The sequence below is a fragment of the Lepidochelys kempii genome, chromosome 14 (assembly GCF_965140285.1).
Source record: "Lepidochelys kempii isolate rLepKem1 chromosome 14, rLepKem1.hap1, whole genome shotgun sequence".
In the NCBI taxonomy this organism is placed as follows: Eukaryota; Metazoa; Chordata; order Testudines; family Cheloniidae; genus Lepidochelys; species Lepidochelys kempii.
In genome coordinates, this window is record NC_136393.1 from 27,018,024 (window position 1) to 27,038,797 (window position 20,774).

Genomic DNA, 20,774 nt, shown 5'->3' on the forward strand with positions numbered 1-20,774 from the left:
TTTAGGTCCCTTTGGTCCAAGAGCTGTAGTGAGGCTCTGCTGGACTCAAGCCTGGTCTTGTACACAGTGTGCTAAATTCCACTGTCTAGTGGAGACTAAGATGTAAGTGGCGCCAGTTTGGGAGTCTGTGGTTGTGCACCTACCATGAATCTCCAGAGACATCCAGAGTCTGGGGGTGAGACAGATGGAAGAGCAGAGAAGCTGGTCAGAAGGGGCACGCCCACTGGAATGGAAAGCCCTGCGGTGAAAGCCCTGTGGTGCAGGATGTGGCTGAGAAGTGCTTGACAGGAAGGCATAAGGCAAAGCAGCCCCTTACTTTAATTTACACCTCTCCTGGATAGGTGCTTATCACTCTCCCAGCAGCACACACAGTCCTTCATTGTTGCAGGAAAGATGGTAATCACAGCAACCATTATTTCAAAATGAAAATGTAAAATCTTGTAAAACTGGCACCTGTTCAAATACTTGCATATGTGGTATGTATTCTGGTGCACGTGGTATTCAGTATATTGTGATATATTTGGAGGTATATATTCACATTACAGAAATCATATAATCATAGCCGTATACATCAGAACATATAGAGATAATTGTCATAGCGCAGGTTGCCCCAGTGCTCCGCACTGCACGCAGGCCTGGTGCCGTGGGTGAGCCCTGCCTTGGTTTCCCCTCACCCAGGCAATAAACAGTTCCAAAGCAGGCCTTTGGGAATCACAGAGCACCTTCTTCTGTGGGTCTCTTTTATGAAATAGAAAAGAACAACACAAAACATAAGCAAAATCTTCAGTCAGCTCTCCACCGGAAACCCTCTGCTTCTGGGTGTAACTAGTCTTACATCTTGGTCCTTTAGCCATGGAGCACTCGCACACTGAATTCCTTGTCTGGGGTGTGGGCCTCTGCGGGGCGTTCTGCTGGCTGCCACTCTTCCCAGACCATGCTGCTCTTTGCTGAGTAAGTCCCTAATGGCTCCCAGTTCATTCTCCTGGGCTGCTCCTGTCCTTTCCCTGGGAGAACCTTTTCTCTGGGATTGCTCCTCTCTCCATGAGCCCCTCTTTCTGAGAGCAGCTTCCCTAACCAAACTCAGGTAGCCTTTTTTATTAGCTCCAGGTGCTTGTTTACTAATTAACCACTAAGCAGCCACCTAGGACAGTGAATTACTCCTAGATAGACCAGTCTCCCCAGGATAATAATATTCAAAAGAAAATATGTTAAAAGAATGGTTGAAAAGTCAAGCATCTAAAAGTCAGGAAATACCAGAGTTACAGCTGCCGGTGCAATCTTAATTTGGATCCTTGAGCATGTGCATTACGGTACTCTCTAAGTACGTGATCACATATTTTATTCACTGGATGATCATGTAGTTTATCCTCGGCATTCAACATGTGCCTCCATTACTACAAACCATCTAAACATTACACTCAGTTTTTATTTCTTCATCGGTGTTTCTGTGGTGCTCATCACCATAGTGTCTGAGTCTCACAAACATTCATGAATTTACCTTTACAACACCTCGAAGGCAGGGAAGTATTAGTATCCCCATTTTACGAATGGGGACAGGAGGTACAGAGAAATTAAACTCAAATTGCAAAAGTCCCCAGTAATTTTGGGTGCCACAGTGATTGGGTGATCAGTTTTTCTGAGTTGTTGAGCTAGTGCAAATCAGGCCTCAGATGTCTCGGGCTGGTCACCCACAAAATAGGAACACATAATTAGTGGCCACCTCTGAAAATTTTCATTTTAAGTAGTATGCCTAATATCACATAGGAACTCTGTTGCAGAGCCGAGGAAAGAACCCAGATTTCACAAGTCCCAGGAAGACTGCTTTAAACACAAGCTCCTGTTTTCCCTTTCTGCAATTCACTACCACAGTTACTGCATACTTTCTATCTTCTGCTATGGACAGCCTCATTCACTACACAGCCCTGCCTCTTTTAACATCCATCCTGTGCACCATATGAGGCAGGTGTCCTGTGAAAATAATAGTACATGATCGTGCAATTAAAGACTTTTCCATAATGCAAACACACAAGGGGCCAAATTAAGGTTGCAAATGCAGCCTTAGTTCTGGGATTGGAGTCCTTCATTTTACAAATGTTTGACCATTCTTTTCATATAATTTTTGTTGGGAATTCCCTGGAAGGGGAAAGAGGAGGGGACTGGTCACATGTTTTAAGAAAAATGGATCAACACATGTGCAACTATTTGTTAAGCAGCAGAATGCTACAAATCGGGTTTTGTTCCTAGCTCTTGGAGGGAAGTGTGATCTACTAGTTAGATCAGCCAATTGGGAATTAGGATTTCTGTGTGCTGTTGTATAAAATGATGTGTACATTTATCAGTGAGTTTGTAGTGGTAAGCAAAGAACAGAATTTTACAGAAAGCAAGATGAAACACCTAGATGTGGAACTTCCTTTGTGAGAAGCATAGGTCAGGAATTGGGGTTCTATTCCAAGCTGTCCCAGAAGCAACTGTTCTAGTCTTCAGTGATCCTATCTGTAAAATATGGGAAATAATTCTTAACTCCCCATTCAGTACAGAGAGGAGGTGCTCCTGCCATAGACCAAAGAGTATTTTGATGTGCAGGTGCAGGGATTTTGCCTGAAACCCATATGGAAACACAGTTCCATGCAAAAGCGGCAAAGAGTCCTGTGGCACCTTATAGACTAACAGACATACTGGAGCATAAGCTTTCGTGGGTGAATACCCACTTTTTCAGATGCATGTAGTAGAAATTTCCAGAGGCAGGTATAAATATGCAAGCAAGAATCAGGATAGGGATAATGAGGTTAGTTCAATCAGGGATTCTTGCTTTCATATTTATACCTGCCTCTGGAAATTTCCACTACATGCATTTGAAGAAGTGGGTATTCACCCATGAAAGCATATGCTTCAATACGTCTGTAAGTCTATAAGGTGCCACAGGACTCTTTGCCGCTTTTACAGATCCAGACTAACATGGCTACCCCTTTGATACTTGAGTTCCATGCAATCACTCCAAAACAATACAATGTGGCAAGATTGAGCAATCATTGAAGAAGTTCAGCTGCAAATGGTGATTTTCCACATTTTAGAACTTGGCTAAATTGAGACAGATTTTTGAGGGGACAGTGTAAGACATTTTTCTGACCCTATGACTATCCCCCTGGAAATTCCAAGTTCCTGCCCCAAGCCCATGAAGATCTAGAGGTCTTCAAGCAATGGTTTGATTTTTTTTTAATTGGCAGATTTTCCCCCACTAACTTTGTTCTCACAAAACCTGAACCATTTTTGCTCAGACATTTCCAAAAACTCAACCTGTGCAAGACATTTGTCATAATAACAAGCCAGTGAAAACAGAGAGTGGAAGGATAGTCTTGTGGTTCAGGCAGTGGCCTACAACTCAGGAATTCTGGGCTAGTTCTGCCACAGATTCTCTGAGTGACCTTGGGTAAGTCACTTACTCTCCCTCTGCCTACAGTTCCCATCTGTAAAATAGGGACACTTGTGCTCCCTTTGTTCCACCCTTTGGTTGTCTTGGCTGTTCATAGTTTGTAAGCTTTTCAGGGCAGGGACTGTCTGTACAGTGCCTAGCACAGGGGCCCCTTCCAGGGTGCAGCATGGAGACAGGACAGGTAGGAATTAGCCTGCCTTAGCCCCCCCACACACTGCGCTGCTGACTGGGAGCCGACGGAGGTAAGCCTGTGCCCCAACCCTGAGGCCCAACCCCCTGCCCCAGCCTGAGCCTCCCCCAAACCCAGAATCCCCTCTTGCACCCCAAACCGCTCTGCCTCACCCCCCCAGCCTGGACCCCTCTCCAGCACCCCGGACCCCTCATACCCAGCCCCACCCCCGAGCCCGCACCCCCAGATGGAGCCCTCACCCTCTTCTGCACCCCAACCTCCAGCCCGAGCCTTCCCCGCACCCTGAACCCCTCATTTCTGGCCCCACTCTGGAGCCCACACCCCCAGTTATGGCCCTCACCCCCTCCCGCACCCCAGCCCTTTGAAAGTGAGTGAGGGTGGGGAAAAGTGAGCCACCGAGGGAGGGGAAATGTAGTGAGCGGAGGGCAGAGCCTCAGGGAAGGGGGCGTGGCCTCAGGGAAGGTGCAGGGCTAGGATGTTCAGTTTTGTGCGATTAGAAAGTTGGCAACCCTACTGTCACACCAGGAATTGGATGCAGCATACACTGGACTTGCCTCACCAATGGTATGATTCCTACTGCAAAGCCTGTATTTTGTCTGACCTCCCATTTATGGATCCAGCTAATTGAGAGGAGGCTGTTACTCCTGTGACAGTGACACAGCTGATTCAGTTGCAAGGAATTGCTGTTCTGATATGTGCTTTTGACAATTTGCTTCTCATTCTGATCTTTTTAGACAATAGAGCCTGTCGATCAGTTACTTCAAAAAGTGGAGCCTGCCAAAGACAGGGAACTGTGGGTACAAGAACACAAAACTGGAGATATCAGACCTGTGGACATGGAAATATAGACTGATCTGATTAGTGATATGTGATGGTTTCACTGGTTTAACCAGGTCAATGGGTTCTGTAAAGGGTCAGAAGAGGTACAGGACGGCAAAAGGGTTGCTCTGCTACCAGATACCTTGTATTTATTGTCTGTAGGGAGTGTCTCTGTCACATTTGATCATCACATCAGTTCCCATTGTGCTATGCCTTAAGCTCCCAACATTCCAGGGTTAAGAAGCCAGATGTCTGTTCTTCCTGTCAGAAGTTTCCAGCTGCCAGGGATGTACTGCTGCTGGGAGAAACTGAGGACCTTGCTTCCTGGTACAGAGCAAGCTCTGTTCTTCAGTGACTGTGCACTACACCCATTGCATGACTCTTTGTGTAGAATGTAAGAACAGCCATGGAAGCAGACTAGTGATTTGACCATGATGCTGGAAGCAAGGAGCTCCAGAACATGGATCCCAGCACTGCCACTGCTCAGCTGGATGGCCTTGGGCATATTACATAACTTTTCTGGTTCCTCCATTTATAATAATGGGCTCATAATACTTACCTACCTCACAGGGGTGTTGTGAGGGTACATTGATTTTGTATAATACTTTTTAGCACAACTGCCTTGCTACGGTAGTATGTCTGAGTGCAGGGAGGTATGGGCTTTTCCCTAAAGCAGTAAACAAGGCAAAAGGCTAGGAGAAACCCCCACAGAGGAAAGACACCTGTTCAAGCCCTTCCTGTTTTATAATCCCACTCAGAGACATATAGACCCTCTATCATCTCCATTTCTCTTTGAGGCTGATAGAAAGTAAGATTGAAAGGGACCTCTTGCACCATCTGTTTACCAGGAAGGACTCGGTTGTGCTGTAGCTACCTCATTTATTGTCTGGTTGACTTCGGTGGCAAAAAGACCATGGAAGAAATTAGACCTTTAAGTCCATTTCTGCCTATGCAGTGTGATGTCCTACAGCAGAGGCGGGCAAACTACGGCCCGTAGGCCACATCTGGCCCATGGGACTATCCTGCCCAGCCTCTGAGCTCCCAGCCAGGGAGGCTATTCCCCGACCCCTCCCCTGCTGTCGCCCCTCCCCTGCAGCCTCACCTCACCGCCCCACCAGCGCTCTGGCCCGCTGTTCCTGTCAGGCAGTGCGGCGGCATGGCTGGCTCCAGCATGCTAAGGGGGCGGGAAGCGGGGGGGTTGGATGAGGGACAGTCAGGGGACAGGGAGCAGGGGGCAGTTGGATGGGGCAAAGGTTCAGGGCAGGCAGGCAGGGGACGGGGAGCAGGGGAAGTTGGATGGGGGTGAGATCCCAGGGGGTGGTTAGGGGCAGGGGGTCAAGAGGCAGGGGGGGTTGGATGGGGCAGGAGTTCTGAGGGGGGCGGGAAGTGGGAATGGGTGGATGGGAGTGGGGGCCAGACTGTTTGGGGAGGCACAGCCTTCCCTACCTGCCCTTCCATACAGTTGCGCAACCCCGATGTGGCCCTCGGGCCAAAAAGTTTGCCCACCCCTGTCCTACAGTTTCTGCTTTCTGCAGGATCTTCTAACACTCCATTTGGGAGGTCCTTTCCCAGCCAAATAGATCCAAGTTTAAATTGGCCTTTGTCTAATTTCCTCGAAATAACTCCTAGATTGTGGTCTTTTGGATGCCCATGCACTCTGTCTCTCCATCTCTTTCTCGCTTTCCTTGATGTTTACACCCATCAGATGTCTGCAGATAGTTAGCAGGTCTATTCTATTCTGTATAGGTCTTCATACTGCACTCATCACTAGTATCTGATGATGCACTTTCCAGCAGTGCATTAAGCAGTGCAACTACACATCTGTCACATGTTGTTTGTTCTCTCATCCTCCCCCAGAAGGAGAAACATGAAGTGAAGTGTTTTGTTTTTAAAAAATTCTTATTTATTAAATATCCCTGTCTCTACATGTTTATATTAGAGAAAGCAAGGTCAAAGTAATGTGCCTTGCACTTGGAGCTTGAATGTGGTGAGGTTATAATGGTCATTACTTCCTGGGGGAGTTCATTCCACGGTCTTGGACTGGCCCCAGAGAAAATTCTGTCTTCTGCACAAATAAGCTTGATTCTTATTGTTGAGTGTTCCTCTGTGCCAAAAGAACATAGCTGACTATTGGGCTTCGTCATGGAGCTTTAGATGGTCTTTTAGGGCCCTGACCATGCAGTGCTTTGAAGATAAGGACCAAGACCATGAACTTGATTTGAAATTCTATGGGAAGGTCACAGTGTAGAGCAGGAGGACAGGCTCGCGATAGCCTGTGTTGCTAAGGAGACACACTGCAATGTTTTGCACTAGTTGGAGTTTCCAAACAGCTGAAGGTTTCATGCCCAGGTATATCACATTGTTGTAGTCCAGCATCGATGGAGGCACAAATAACTGAGGCCAGGTTTTCATCTGCCAGGATGGGACAGAGATTACTCACAGCTGTTGTGATGTGAGAGGTCAACATTTGCGAGGAATCCAAGAGTACTTCTAGACTACCAACTGAATTGACCCGTTGTGGATATGAACCTTCAGCTGAAGAAGACTTCATCGGGGCCGCAAACTCTTCAAAATATTTTCCTCTGCCGACCAGGTTTTCTAAGGCATCAACCACGTGCATATCCAGCTGACTGACTTTCAGTGGAGTTGAGGGTGCCCAGTACTTTTGAACATCAGGAACCTGTCCTTATAATTGTAGCCCCTTTTCCAATGTTGTTGCTATTCTCTGAATTTGTTCCTGTTTCTCACTGTCAGAACTAGGGACAGATGCCATTTGATATTCATAGCTCTTTGATGTTATACAGCTATGTAAGTTTGACATTATCTTTGAATTACAGTTTTTTCTTGTCTCCAATATTATTCCTGTTGTTAAACTTTGCAGTTAACCCTTTCTTGACATTGCACAGGACTGCAAGATCCTTTTTTAAGATTCAGCAGAAATCTTGGTTCTGGCTCTTTTGGTCCTGCCACTTGATTATCACATTGTTAACTGGAAGAGGTTTGGAGAAGGGCTATTAGGATGATCAGTGGAATGGAAAGATGATTTTAGAGGAAATTAAAAGAGCTTGGCTTGTTTAGCCCAGCAAATACCTTCACACTTTCTCCCACACCACCCCATATGCACAGGGGCTCTCTGTAAAATCCTGCAATGCTTTTACACTGTCCTCCTTCAAATGCCACCTTACAGCACTCCTCTGCCATCATGCCTACAAAGCTGGTGCACCAGCGTGCTGGGACTGCAGCTTAGTACTCTAATCAGAATCATCTCCCTGTTACCCTGAGTTGCTGGGCTTTCTGCTCCTTCCTCTCCACTCCTGAGGGGTGGGGGAGAGAGCTGCCTGCTTCCTGCAGCAGCCATGATTGGCTGCTCTTCCCCAGGAGGCAGACAAATGGGGCCAGGCAGCCAATCAGAGAGAAGTTTTCCCTAGATGGTATTAAAAATGTGTGCCCCTTAGCCACCTGTCTCACTATTTAGACACTGGCTAGACTAGAACCCAGTTCACCTGACTTGCCTTGCTGCTCTAATGAGTACATCCCATTGTGCTATCCTGACTTTCCTGCTGTTCCTCTGATCACTCCCAATCCTCATCACTTGTTTGGTTTGATTATTATTACATTGGTTTTCTGCTTTAGTGATGTGTCCTTCTGTTATCTTTACTGAGCACTTTGGGTGACAGGCACTGGAAAAGTCAATAAAATGTAAGGTAATGTTTTCAAAAGTACAATTTCCAAAAGTGACTCTGGCATTTAAGAGCCTACGTCTTACTGTAGGTCAATTTGAAAATTTTGTCTGTTAGCACAACAGTGGCTTTCTTCCAGTCCTCTGGTACTATCCCTGATTTAGTATATATCCAAGATTTAGTACAAATTAAAATCAATAATTTGGAGAGCTCTTCAGCCAACTCTTTTAAAACTTTTGTGTGCAAATTATCAGTTTTGCAGATTTTGTGTAACATCTTTCTTAGTTACTGTTGAAACAGAAAGTGTTTCAGCATAATTATATAAATAAATAACTACATAGTTCAACTTCATTCCAAATGCAGGACATAAATATTTATTGAACACTTCTGCCTTTTCTGCATCATTACTGACTATTTTAGCACTCCATCTAATAATGGAACCTACATCACTGGACATAAATAAATTACAATAATTATTTTAACCATATTGACCATAGAGTTTTTGGTAATACCTTTAGCTTCTCTTATCAATTACCTGCATTTCTTAACTTTAATTTATATTTATTATTAACAATTTCCCCTTTTTTATTCATCAGTTTTGTTTTGCCTGTTTCACATTCCTTCTTAAGCTAGTGGAGGGTTTTATGGGTATTTGGGTTTTTTGTTTGCTTTTTAACTAAACAGCCTTTTCTCATGACTGAAGAATTGTGGACTTTGGGACATATAGTAAAGCATTCTTAAATGAGTAATTATTTTAATGCATACATTTCTATTCAAGTTTTTTGTCCCCAATAAGTTTTGCTCATAATTAATTTACCTTTTGGAAACTGGCCCATTTAAAATGCTAAGTATATATACATATTACTAGTTGGGATTGTATTCTTTTTGCTAATAAATATTTCAGTCAGATCATAATAACTAGCACCTATTCGACAGTCAATCTTTTATGTCAGTAATAAATTAATCTTTGAGTGAGAATGAGGACTGCAATACTTTTTTGTGTTAGACAATTGTCATGTATAATTTAAAGAGACTCCAAAGAAGTTTTACTGTTGGCCCTAGAAGATATCCAGTTTATGATTTGTTTCCACACAAAGGACAATTAGTGAGAATTTCCCAACATTTCTCAGGATGCTGTTTGTCCCATGCCTTGTTTTTCACCCCAGAGGTGATATACTGTTCTTTTCTCTAAATCTGAAAAAAATGCAGGTATTTTGAACCACATCCTTCAGCAGTGGGTCCCCAGCCTCTTGTGTCCAGCTGACTGTCAGTCTTGGGTTTTCAGTAGCCACTTTTCTCAGCTTGATTGTCCTCGCTCCCCAAGGGTGGAATATTTATTACCATTGTCTAGGCTGAATGGCTTTGTATGCTCCCCTTCATTTCTGCCACATTGTTCAATCTCATTCACATCTACTCCTTCCATGGCCTCAAACACTTCCTTTCCCCTCACAACTGCAGTGTAATCTATCCATTTTAACTTCTTTATGTTGCCAGCAGCCTGAGCTTGTCTGAGTCCTTCACATTCTACCACAGAATGTAAAACAGTTTGCATGTCACACACAGGTAGCCTTTTCTGTCTTCATACACCAGCCTGCCATGCATTTTTAGGCAGACATTTATTGATGCACCTTAATTAAAGCAAACCATCTTTTTAAAGCTTATCTTTCTCACTCTTTGAATTCCTTCTGGAACCAACCCATTTGCCATTTCCAGTTCATTGCTAGCTGGATGTGCTAAACCCTGGCTTTAACATAGGAGTCATAACTGCCTCTTCAATGACTGACAAGCCACCAGCTGTTCTCACAGACGAAGAGCTGCCAAATGAGGCTGCTGAAAGATTCCGAACCTGCTCTAAAAGCTCTCAGATCCATAACCAGCATTTTTGTGCAGCCACTCAGCACTCAGGTTGCTGTAAGCCTGTGAGACACTCACCCTTAGGAACACTGGGTCAATGACTGTGACAGCCTGGGAGCTCTGGAGGCTGCATTTTACAAGATGAGTGAGTTATTCTAAAAAAGTCATGAAGTCATGGAACAAAATCCTATAGAAATAGCTTTTTTTCTCCTACCAGAGTAATTTTCTCATATACAACTCTGCCTAAGTGCACATCTGGAGCCGCTTCCCTGGAACAGCTGTGACTTTGTTTGCAATGAGCACTAGAAGCAAACCTTCTCCACTGCAGTGTATAAAAGAGGAAAATGTTTGCTTGCTCACAGCGTTATTGTTTCATTGTGTTTCTCTTTTCTGTGCAGTTTCACACTGCTTTGTTGCTGCTTTCCATTTGCATGTTTCCTACACAACAGTGTTACCAGTGTGCTTAACCATTCTCTGGCAGAAGGTTACATTCCCAGCACACTATTTTAACAACATATCAGATATTTTCAATGGGAATTATAACTAAAGCTTTTGGAGATGGTTGGGTCAGTGGATTCAAACCAGCTCTAGTAATAACTGCTCAGACTGTCTGAGAAGGGTACTACCCAACCTCTGCATTTCAGCAAAGTTTTAAAAAATGGGAAAGTTGGACTCCTTGGTCCACATATAGAAATACATGACCTGCTCTCCAGAAGTGCTGAGCATTCACAAGTCTCTTGGAAGTAAATGGCACCTAAAAGGTGAAGAGAATCTTTGGAAATAAAACTACTGATCTAGGTGGCTAAATAAGGTCTTGGACGTAATTAAGGCTTCCATTTAAATAACAAATTGTGACCTTTCAAGTATAAATAGTGACTGAGCACTCAAAAATAAGAGCCTCAGATACCTGAGTGTGAAAGGCTCCAGCTTATTCAAAGAAAATTAACTTCACCATCTGCTGAAAGACAAGGCATTATGCTACCACACTGGGCTGGAGGGGACCCAGTTACTTGTTGGGTTTAGAAAAGTCTGTGGGCTCCCTCTAACATGGCACCTGATCTTCTCCATCAATGAAGACATACTGAGACCCAAACACCCTTTGATATTCCCGGCTGCTCCTTCTCTATACAATAGTCACAAAGCTCAACTTCCATATCCATAGTGTCCTGCAGCACTCTGAACCCAGGCTCTGCCAGACCACGATGGGGAGCCAGGAAAGTGGGAGAGGCCCACCACTCACCATGCTTTGCTGCCAGCAAGTGAAGAAAGCACAAACCGCATGGCAAACAGCAAGAGTGAACTGTTAGATCTCTGCTCCCACAGTCAGACACGGGGAGACAGACTGCTGCTCACACAGCTGGCTCCCTGACTATCGAGAACCTTACAAATCATAACCACCCCTTGAAGGTTCCCAGAGTGGGTACCTGGCTCGTGGAGCAATGTGATCACAGTGGGTCTCTCCTTTCAAGGCACCAGCTGCTGTGTTCTGCACTAGCTGAATCTACTCAGTCCTTTTCCAGGAGCTCGAGAACCCAGTGGGTCCATCAGCCTCGTAAAGCTGATCCCAGATGCAGCTAACCACCTGCACCACAAGAGCAACATCTGCCAAAAGTTTTGTTAAGAAAATACAATTCTCTGTTCAGGGGATCCAGCCATGGGACAAACTTCTAGCGATCAGGTCAATCCAGAGTCTGACCAGCTTTGGGAGTTAGAGGTAGCAGTAGCTACTAAAGCCAGGGGAGAGTATCAGCACATCACGAGCAAATGTCTTCCCACCCCAATACAAAAACACCAGTTCTGCTACTAATTTGAATTAAATTATGGCCAAAACAATGCTGGGAAGAATTCAAACGGTACAAGATCCATAATGTACCCACAGAGAAATGCCCTACTGTTGTTCCAGATCCTTTTCACCATGGCATGTGAGCTGGCTTGCCTGATACTCAGTAATACAGTGACTCCCTGGTCACTTGTCAAGGGTTCATCAGGATACTGATGTATGGCAACACCCACGTCATGTCCAAAGATTTCCCAGGTTCCTGAGAGTGTGGTCATGTCCAGAACCACACTAGGCCACTGCACGACTCAGGGTCCCACATACACAAACCCCGCCTCAGGCATCCTCCAAGACTTGGGAGCACATGCTTCTGTGACATAATGAGGACACATTCTTTTTCATTAGCATGTCTTTTCTTTGGGGATTTCTTCTCCCCAACTGCTATCTGTGCAATGGTGAATACGTCATATTTTAAAGTAGATCTTATCCATAAAGGTACATGATTTCTGTTTCTGAATGCTCAGCTCCTAATGTTATTTTAGACACATTTCCACCAGCGCTATATCTGTTTCCAAGCATTTTGTTCTTCAGTTTAGATTTTCAGGTGTCACTGGCATGTTTATATTGCACTGATGTTCAGAACACGATGTCATGCTTCTTGGATAATTTCTGAAAGTGACTGGTACTCAAACTATGCTTCAAGCTGCTGTGGTTGGAAGTGCAATTACTCCTTTTGGGGCTATACACCATATACTCCACTAATTCTTCCTAGTCTGTTCACCAATGGGACCAATACTTGGCATAATTTGATTTCTAATTTTTAATTCCATGCACTCCACAAGGCAGAATCTTTTTGGGCCTATCTAAAGATGATTCTAACATGCGTACATTACTAAAGTCTTGTAAAGACCTTTTAAATAACATTTCAGGTCAATAGCATAAGAAACAGAGAAAATATTTAATCAAATTTGAAACAGATGTGCAAATTTAATTTCCCTCAACTTATACTAAGTTGGACTATTTTTTAGTTATGGTGTGAAAGATAAACTCAGTAGGAATGCAGAAATAGCCTACCAGTTACTGTGTTCAGATTCCCTGAACTTCCAGGAATACAATTTGAGCAAATTGGTTTCATTGCTGCAGATTTCTTAAGTAACTGAACAATGGTGTGAACCTTAACTGCGATTCCACAAAAATACAATTAGTAACTCCCCCAAATTCTAAGTGCTTATTTAAATTGTACCTGCTACAGCTACACAAGTATAAAAATGCATAGACCCCCCTTATGAACTTCCACAGGAACAGCCAGTGTACAGACCTCAGAAGCTTTCTGAGTTCCCCTTTGTTGCTCCCACACGATCACTCAGTGCAGACCCAAACCCACTTGATGTTACCGCACTGATTATTAATGTCAAGTATGGACATCAGCAATGCTTGCCACTGAAATTGAGGGTATAGCGAACTTTAGCCGTGTTAAAGAGAAGGCCCACCCATTGGCCCTTCGTCTTGAACTAGCCTCTGCTTCCTTCTCCTCCGCTCTTTGTTGGGCCTATTACTTGTTTTGGGAGAGATCCTTTGAGCTTTCTAGTGCACATTCATTTCAGTGGAAGTTGAGGTCATTCAGCACTTCATAGATTCATAGATACTAAGGTCAGAAGGGACCATTATGATCATCTTAGTCTGACCTCCTGCATAACACAGGCCACAGAATCTCACCCACCCATATCTTCATAAATGATCTGGAGGATGGTGTGGATTGCACTCTCAGCAAATTTGCGGATGATACTAAACTGGGAGGAGTGGTAGATACGCTGGAGGGGAGGGATAGGATACAGAAGGACCTAGACAAATTGGAGGATTGGGCCAAAAGAAATCTGATGAGGTTCAATAAGGATAAGTGCAGGGTCCTGCACTTAGGATGGAAGAATCCAATGCACCGCTACAGACTAGGGACCAAATGGCTAGGCAGCAGTTCTGCGGAAAAGGACCTAGGGGTGACAGTGGATGAGAAGCTGGATATGAGCCAGCAGTGTGCCCTTGTTGCCAAGAAGGCCAATGGCATTTTGGGATGTATAAGTAGGGGCATAGCGAGCAGATCGAGGGACGTGATCGTTCCCCTCTATTCGACATTGGTGAGGCCTCATCTGGAGTACTGTGTCCAGTTTTGGGCCCCACACTACAAGAAGGATGTGGATAAATTGGAGAGAGTCCAGCGAAGGGCAACAAAAATGATTAGGGGTCTAGAACACATGACTTATGAGGAGAGGCTGAGGGAGCTGGGATTGTTTAGCCTGCAGAAGAGAAGAATGAGGGGGGATTTGATAGCTGCTTTCAACTACCTGAAAGGGGGTTCCAAAGAGGATGGCTCTAGACTGTTCTCAATGGTAGCAGATGACAGAACGAGGAGTAATGGTCTCAAGTTGCAGTGGGGGAGGTTTAGATTGGATATTAGGAAAAACTTTTTCACTAAGAGGGTGGTGAAACACTGGAATGCGTTACCTAGGGAGGTGGTAGAATCTCCTTCCTTAGAGGTTTTTAAGGTCAGGCTTGACAAAGCCCTGGCTGGGATGATTTAACTGGGAATTGGTCCTGCTTCAAGCAGGGGGTTGGACTAGATGACCTTCTGGGGTCCCTTCCAACCCTGATATTCTATGATTCTATGATTCCTGCGAAAAACCTCTCACCTATGTCTGAGCTATTGAAGTCCTCAAATCGTGGTTTAAAGACTTCAAGGAGTAGAGAATCCTCCAGCAAGTGATCCGTGCCCCATGCTACAGAGGAAGGTGAAAAACCTCCAGGGCCTCTTCCAATCTGCCCTGGAGGAAAATTCCTTCCCCACCCCAAATATGACGATCAACTAAACCTTGAGCATATGGGCAAGATTCACCAGCCAGTTACTGCAGAAAATTCTTTACTTCACATGACCAGGGGCTATGTCACACTTGCCTTGGAAGGGTAGAGTCATTCATGCCACACAAAGAGAAATGACCCTGTCCTAAAGGGCGTTCAGAACAACCTCCTAAGCTAATCTTACAACAAAAGGTCCTTCCATACAGGGGTGCCGTTAAAACTAGCAACAAACATCACATAATGGGTCTGAATAAAGGCCACACTGGACCCAAGCAAATGCTGTTTTCTAATGAGGTCCCTGTACATGAGGACTCTTCCCTCTGAGGCTGTCACTGTGGCAAAGTGACTCAGCATGTGGGTGGGGTTACCATGTGTATTGGCTGAGGATTGGGACTGGAGTTCGAAGAGTATTTCTTGGGGTGCTCAGGTTTGCAAGACGTCACTGTCTAGTCATTTAGATTTAGGAACGTTTGTCCTGAGATGTGCTACTCCTTCAGAGTAATGGGTACCGAGGCTGTGATTTTTAAAGCTGCCTTGGGGGTTTGCCCCATTTCCATTCGCTTGGTGATACACAGAGAGAACACCATCTATAAGAGCAACAGTATCGGTCTGTTCTGGACAGAGCAGGTGGTAATATCGGACAAATGGAATCTCCTCTTTTTAAACTTGTTTTCTTTGTTTTAACAGTCCAAAAGCAGGTGGGCAATCCAGTGAGGAGTTTGGTAAACGGTCTAACTGCAGTTGTTCAAAAGCAGATCAGATCAGGGGTGAGCCATGCTCTCAAGCAGGTTTCTAATAAAATGTAGTTGCCTATATGGTCCTTTTGCTAAATACTGTCTAACTATTTAAAGTGACAGTTGTCTTTTGCCAGTACTAACAACCTCTTTTTAAAATGTGTTTAATCAAAATTTTATATCTTGCCACAAATATTGTCTGAATAGACCCTTAAATAACTGATGTAACATAAGATCTGTATCTGAATAACAACAGTAAATCTTTGATCAGTGTGTAAATTGTAATGTTGTCATTGTCCCATAAAAACATACCATGGAATCATTTTGGCTGAAGAATTGAATGCTCAAAAGGTGTAAGGGCCAGCTCCTTAACTGGGTTAATTGGCATAGCTCCATTTAAGTTAATAGGGCAGTGCTGATTTACACCAGCTGTTGATCTGGTCTTTAAGTGTTGAAAGCATTTGCTATACATAATTTTTCTGTCTTATTGCAAAAAGTAAACTGTATTTTCCTGCATTATTCATGAGTGTATATGCACCTCAGTGCTTCATCTCATCCTTTGTAAAATAAACTGTACAGAGATACATCGGCCGACCCTGGTGTTATATTTACAGAATTGTTGTTTTAAATCAAAAGCACATTGTCATAACAATTACACGTGTGGCTGTATCTCCCCCACCTGCTGTTTCAATTAATTTCTGCGATAAGATCGGGCTCATCAATTGAAAGTGACAAAGGAGGAGAAAGACCTGGTTGTATTAGTTGATTATAGGATGACTATATGTGATGCAGCTGTAAAAAAGGCAAATGCAATCCTAGGATGCATCAGGCAAGGTATATCCAGTAAAAATAGACTCGCCTTGGTAAGACCTCTTCTGGATACTCTGTATAATGTTGGTCACCCATGTTCAAGAAAGATTAGTTCAAAGTGGAACAGGTGCAGAGAAGAGCTACCAGGATGATCAGGGATGGCGAATCTATCCTATGAGAAAAGGCTGGAGGCACATAAGTTGTTTAGCCTAGCAAAATGAAGGCTGAGAGGGGATCTGATTGCTGTCTATGAATACATCTGGGGAGGGGGTAAACACCACGGAGGGTAAAGGGCTATTTAAGGTAATGGACAGAGTTGGCACAAGAACAAAAGGGGATAATCTGCTTGTGAATACATTTGGGTTGAAAATTAGAAGAAGGTTTCTAATAGAGCTGGGCAAAAAAAATCGATGAGTAGTTTATTTGCTGAAATATGCAGTTCTGGTTGACCGAAAACTATTTGTGAATTTGTGTCAAGTTCACCAAATAGTTTCATGTGAATGGAAAACGTTAAATGTTTCAGTAATAGCAAAATGAATAATTTTTGTTTTGACATTACTAAAGCATTTTGATTTTTCAGACTAGAGTCAAAAAGCAGCTGGAGGAGGCAGTAGTGTTCTTATAACTTCTAGCCCAGTGGTTAGGGCACTCGTGTAGGATGTGGGGGATCCAGGTTCAGTCCCCCAAGTCAGAACTTCAGAAGAGATTTCAACATGGGTTTCCTACAGTGGAGGAGAATGCCCTAGCTATAACCTAGCTTCACAGGGGGTCTGTTTCAATCACACCTGTTGAGGCTGTTCCACTTAAAAATAATTAATGAGTCACGGAAGCAGATACTTGAACCTGGGTCTTATGGTTCGTAAGTGAATTCCCTTAACACCAGGCTAGATTCATTCTTTTTTTTTTTCATCTTTGGCTGAGTGAGTATTCATCATCACTCATATTGTGCAATTCATAATGATTCATAATGAAGTTCTGTATTAGATAATCCTATACCCCAGTGGCTAGGACACTTTCCTGCAATGTGGGATACTTAAGTTCAAGTTCCTTCCCCATATCATCGAAATAGGAGTTGGCTTCAGGTCTCCCTCCTAAGAGGTAAGTGCTCCAACCAATGGGCTAAAAGCTATCAAGAAGAAACCTCCAGGCCCACCTCCTTTTCTGGCCATTCAGGGAATGTAGGCCTTCTTTTCTGTTGTTAAAAAGGCCAAAACAAAGCAATAAAAAAAAAAATCGAGTCACATCCAGCTTGTCATTCAACCCATCTCAACATTTTTCTTTTTTCAAATATATTTCTGACTTTTCAATTTCCAAAAGTTTTGAAAGTTTTCATTTTAGGTTGATCCAGAATGAAACCTTTTTGAACTTGCCATCTGTGACATTCCGTGGGGTGCAACATGGCCCACTGAACTGCTGTATCCCCTTAACTCTCCAGCCTGGGATGCCTTTCAGACTCCTTTGCTGGTAAACAGCAATCTCCTGTCCTCTCACACAGCCACTAGCATGTAAAAATCACTCCCAGGTGAATATATGACTGCTCTCCCAGCCAGACATGAATTGCATACAGGACAACATCTGCATATTCTTAGTTCCAGCCTTGCACCCCAGAAAGGTAAATCTTAAACTGCTCAGTAGACCCCGTGGGCAGTATAAACTCATAAATAGTCGGACATTCCAAAGGGTAATGCTTATGCAGCAGCCTTTGTTATCTCAAGTAGTGTTTTCCCAAACACTTCAATCAAACACACTGGTTTAGATAAAGTGATAGAAAGATAGATTTTAAGTGATTATAAGTGGTAAGGCATAAAAGTCAGAATTGGTGATAAAAGAAACAGAGATAAAACTAAAATCTAATTCCTAAACTTTACCAAAGTTAATAGTTAATAGTAAATGGTAAATGGTAAATAGTTAATAGTTAATAGTTCTAGAAACAAAATAAGTGTCTCACCATTAGCTGCAATACATTTCACAGGCTGCGTCGGCTTCCGTGTTCTTCAGGTGATGTCATGGAGATAGAGAGGAAAAGAGAAGTGGCCACAGGCCTTTTTTCCTCTTCTTATACTCTAACCCGTTGTACTAGAAAAGTCTTTGCTGGGTCATGGGGTCAGGCAGTTCTATTGCGTACGTGAGCTGCCAACTGTCCGTCACTTAAATTGTAAATACTTTGTTCATACCTTCCCCACCCCCTTGCTGGGGAACGTCGGATTAAGTAGATAATGGATCTTTAGCACCTGGCTGGTGTGCAAGTGTGTCTTTGTCTCTGGGAAACTGGCTTGTGTGTGTTACCCAGAATGACAACACATTTCAGTAACACTCATATTGAAAAATCTCATAATTTTTTATGCATTGTTGTTTCAACAGATTTCAACAGGATGATAATATGCAGTAGATTATGAGTTTTCAGATGATACCTCACAAGGCATACGTTGTACAAAATATATCATAACCATATGGGGTACTGGGTGTCACACCAGCAAACTGACAGATCCATTGTCCTATTGCTAGTTTCTAATAATCAGATGACTAAGGTTCTGGAGCAGCCATGCAATAGGAGTGGGGGCTGCCTGCAATAGCAGGGACTGGACTTGGTGGCTCCGGGGGTCCCTTCCAGTCCTAAATTCCTAATGGCCAATTTGAGCACCCAAAAATGGGAAGGGGCATCTTGAGTGTCAGTCATGCTCATCTGCTCGGTTGAGATTTTCCTGTCAGAAGCTCCATGGAAATTATGACTTAAAACACAGAAACACTAATGTCACCTTCTGGTTTTCTAAATTGCAGTCTCAGATGTTCTACAAATAAAAATAAGTTTTATAAACTGGTCCTACAGAAATATTTACACCAAAGACAAACATTGCTGCTGAACCAGCCAACATCCATGCACTCCTGTTTGCAATCAATCTATTTTCACAAGTTGCTATGGAGGGAGGCCATGAACTTTCAACTTCAGTATTATTTTCATTTCCTGATGTCTCATATAGAAAGCCAAACACTCAGCCCTTTTGAAGATACTGCATAAATTATACCCTTTTATATACAGAGCTATGACTTGTTTTAGACCCAACAAACGTATTAACACTACATCAGTTTAAACAACTTGTTTCTTTAAGACTAAACTGTCCTTTAGTTGTCAGTTGTTTACATGTATCCTAGCTGACCTCTCCAGTGTGAGCTGTCTCCTCAGGTGACATGAACATTTGACACGTTCTGCTCAGAGATTCAGGCCTCAGTATCTTTTTCCTACTATGAGCTGACTTTTTGGAACATCTCTTTCATGGGGGCAAAGGGCAGGAAAGGATGTTGTTGTGGCAGAGGCACAGGTATGGGGAAAGCGCGCTCACTCCTTGTGTAAACCACTTTGGGTCACAGTCTCAAGGCCAGAAGTACAGACTTTTGCGTATCTGTAATTACAGGCATAAGAGGGACTTTGCAGGTGCAAATACAGCTGAACACCTAATTGTATTCATAAACGACCAGTTTGCACATGCTGTTGTAGTAAAAGCAGATACCAAAGAAATGTGTATAGACCATGGCCTCTCATTCAGAATGTTGTCCCATTATCTCCCTGTGCCTCATTTTATACATCTATATTACAGAAGAGCTCTGTGCACCCTGCAAGTTTGTCTCTTTCCCCAGTAGAAGTTGGTCCAACAAAGATATTACCTCACCCACCTCAGTACCCACCTGACAGGTGTATGGAGAGTCAGAATTCCCCAGTGATCCAAGCCCTGAAGTGAATGGGAATTTTAACTGAGGGCTTGTCCACAGGAACACAGCTTGCAGCAAACTGAGGTGTAACTCTACCACGCCACGCCCTAACGCTCCACTAGTGCTGCTGACTCTGCTGCTGTGCACTGTAAGTTCTCCAGTGCACGTTGAAACTGGAATAATTAAAATGCACTAGGGACCAGTTACTGTGCAGCAGCAGGGTCCACATGGCCATTTAGTGTGCAGCAGGTAGATTTACACCCCTTCTTGCTGCAAACTATATGTCTGTGTAGACAAGCTCTGAATAACAACTAACTAACATCCATCCAGCAGCGGCGCCTAGATGGAGGGGCCAGGGTGTCTCCGCGCAATGCTGCCCGCAGGCACCGCCCCTGCAGCTCCCATTTGGCACAGTTCCCAGCCAATGGGAGCTGCAGAGTCGGCGCTCTGGATGGGGACAGCGCGTGGAGACCCCCTAGCCCCCCTCCCTCCCACCCAGGGGCTGCAAGAACGGTGCTGGCTGCTTCTGGGAGTGGCGGAGAGCCAGGGCAGGCAGGGAGCCTGCCTTAGCCTCACTGCGCTGCCGGACTTTTAGCACCCAAAATCTTCCAGTTTGTCTGAAGTAGCCTCCAGGAGATAGAGCATGATTCCAGGAGACTCCCGGCAAAAGCAGGAGGGTTGGCAACGCTATACCATGCACCCTCCTGCCCTCGGGGTTGGGGGGCGCAGGGCAGGGACATGGGCTGGGGGCTGCTCTTGACCCCTGTACTCCAGGCAGGTGGATGGTCCACGGTGTGGCTCCCCACAGCTACCTGAGCTCCCTGGCTGGGCTCCAGCTGCTGCCTCATGATGGGAGGGTGGGGCCTTTGGGGGGAAGAGGAGGAACAGAGACAGGGCGGGGCTCCAGCCAAAAAGTGGACGGTGT

The 20,774-nt window shown here is 44.3% G+C and overlaps 1 protein-coding gene across 2 annotated transcripts in view; it reads left to right on the plus strand.

Annotated features, from left to right (window-relative positions):
- The window catches only part of GAS7 (growth arrest specific 7), a 213,185-nt gene extending 207,557 nt beyond the window's left edge, over positions 1-5,628 (plus strand). For both annotated transcript variants that reach the window (XM_073310810.1, XM_073310811.1), the window contains exon 14: positions 4,355-5,628. In XM_073310810.1, the coding sequence (XP_073166911.1) occupies positions 4,355-4,468 (114 nt within the window). In that variant the 3' untranslated portion in view covers positions 4,469-5,628. The remainder of the gene's footprint in view (positions 1-4,354) is intronic.
- Positions 5,629-20,774: the final 15,146 nt, after the last annotated feature.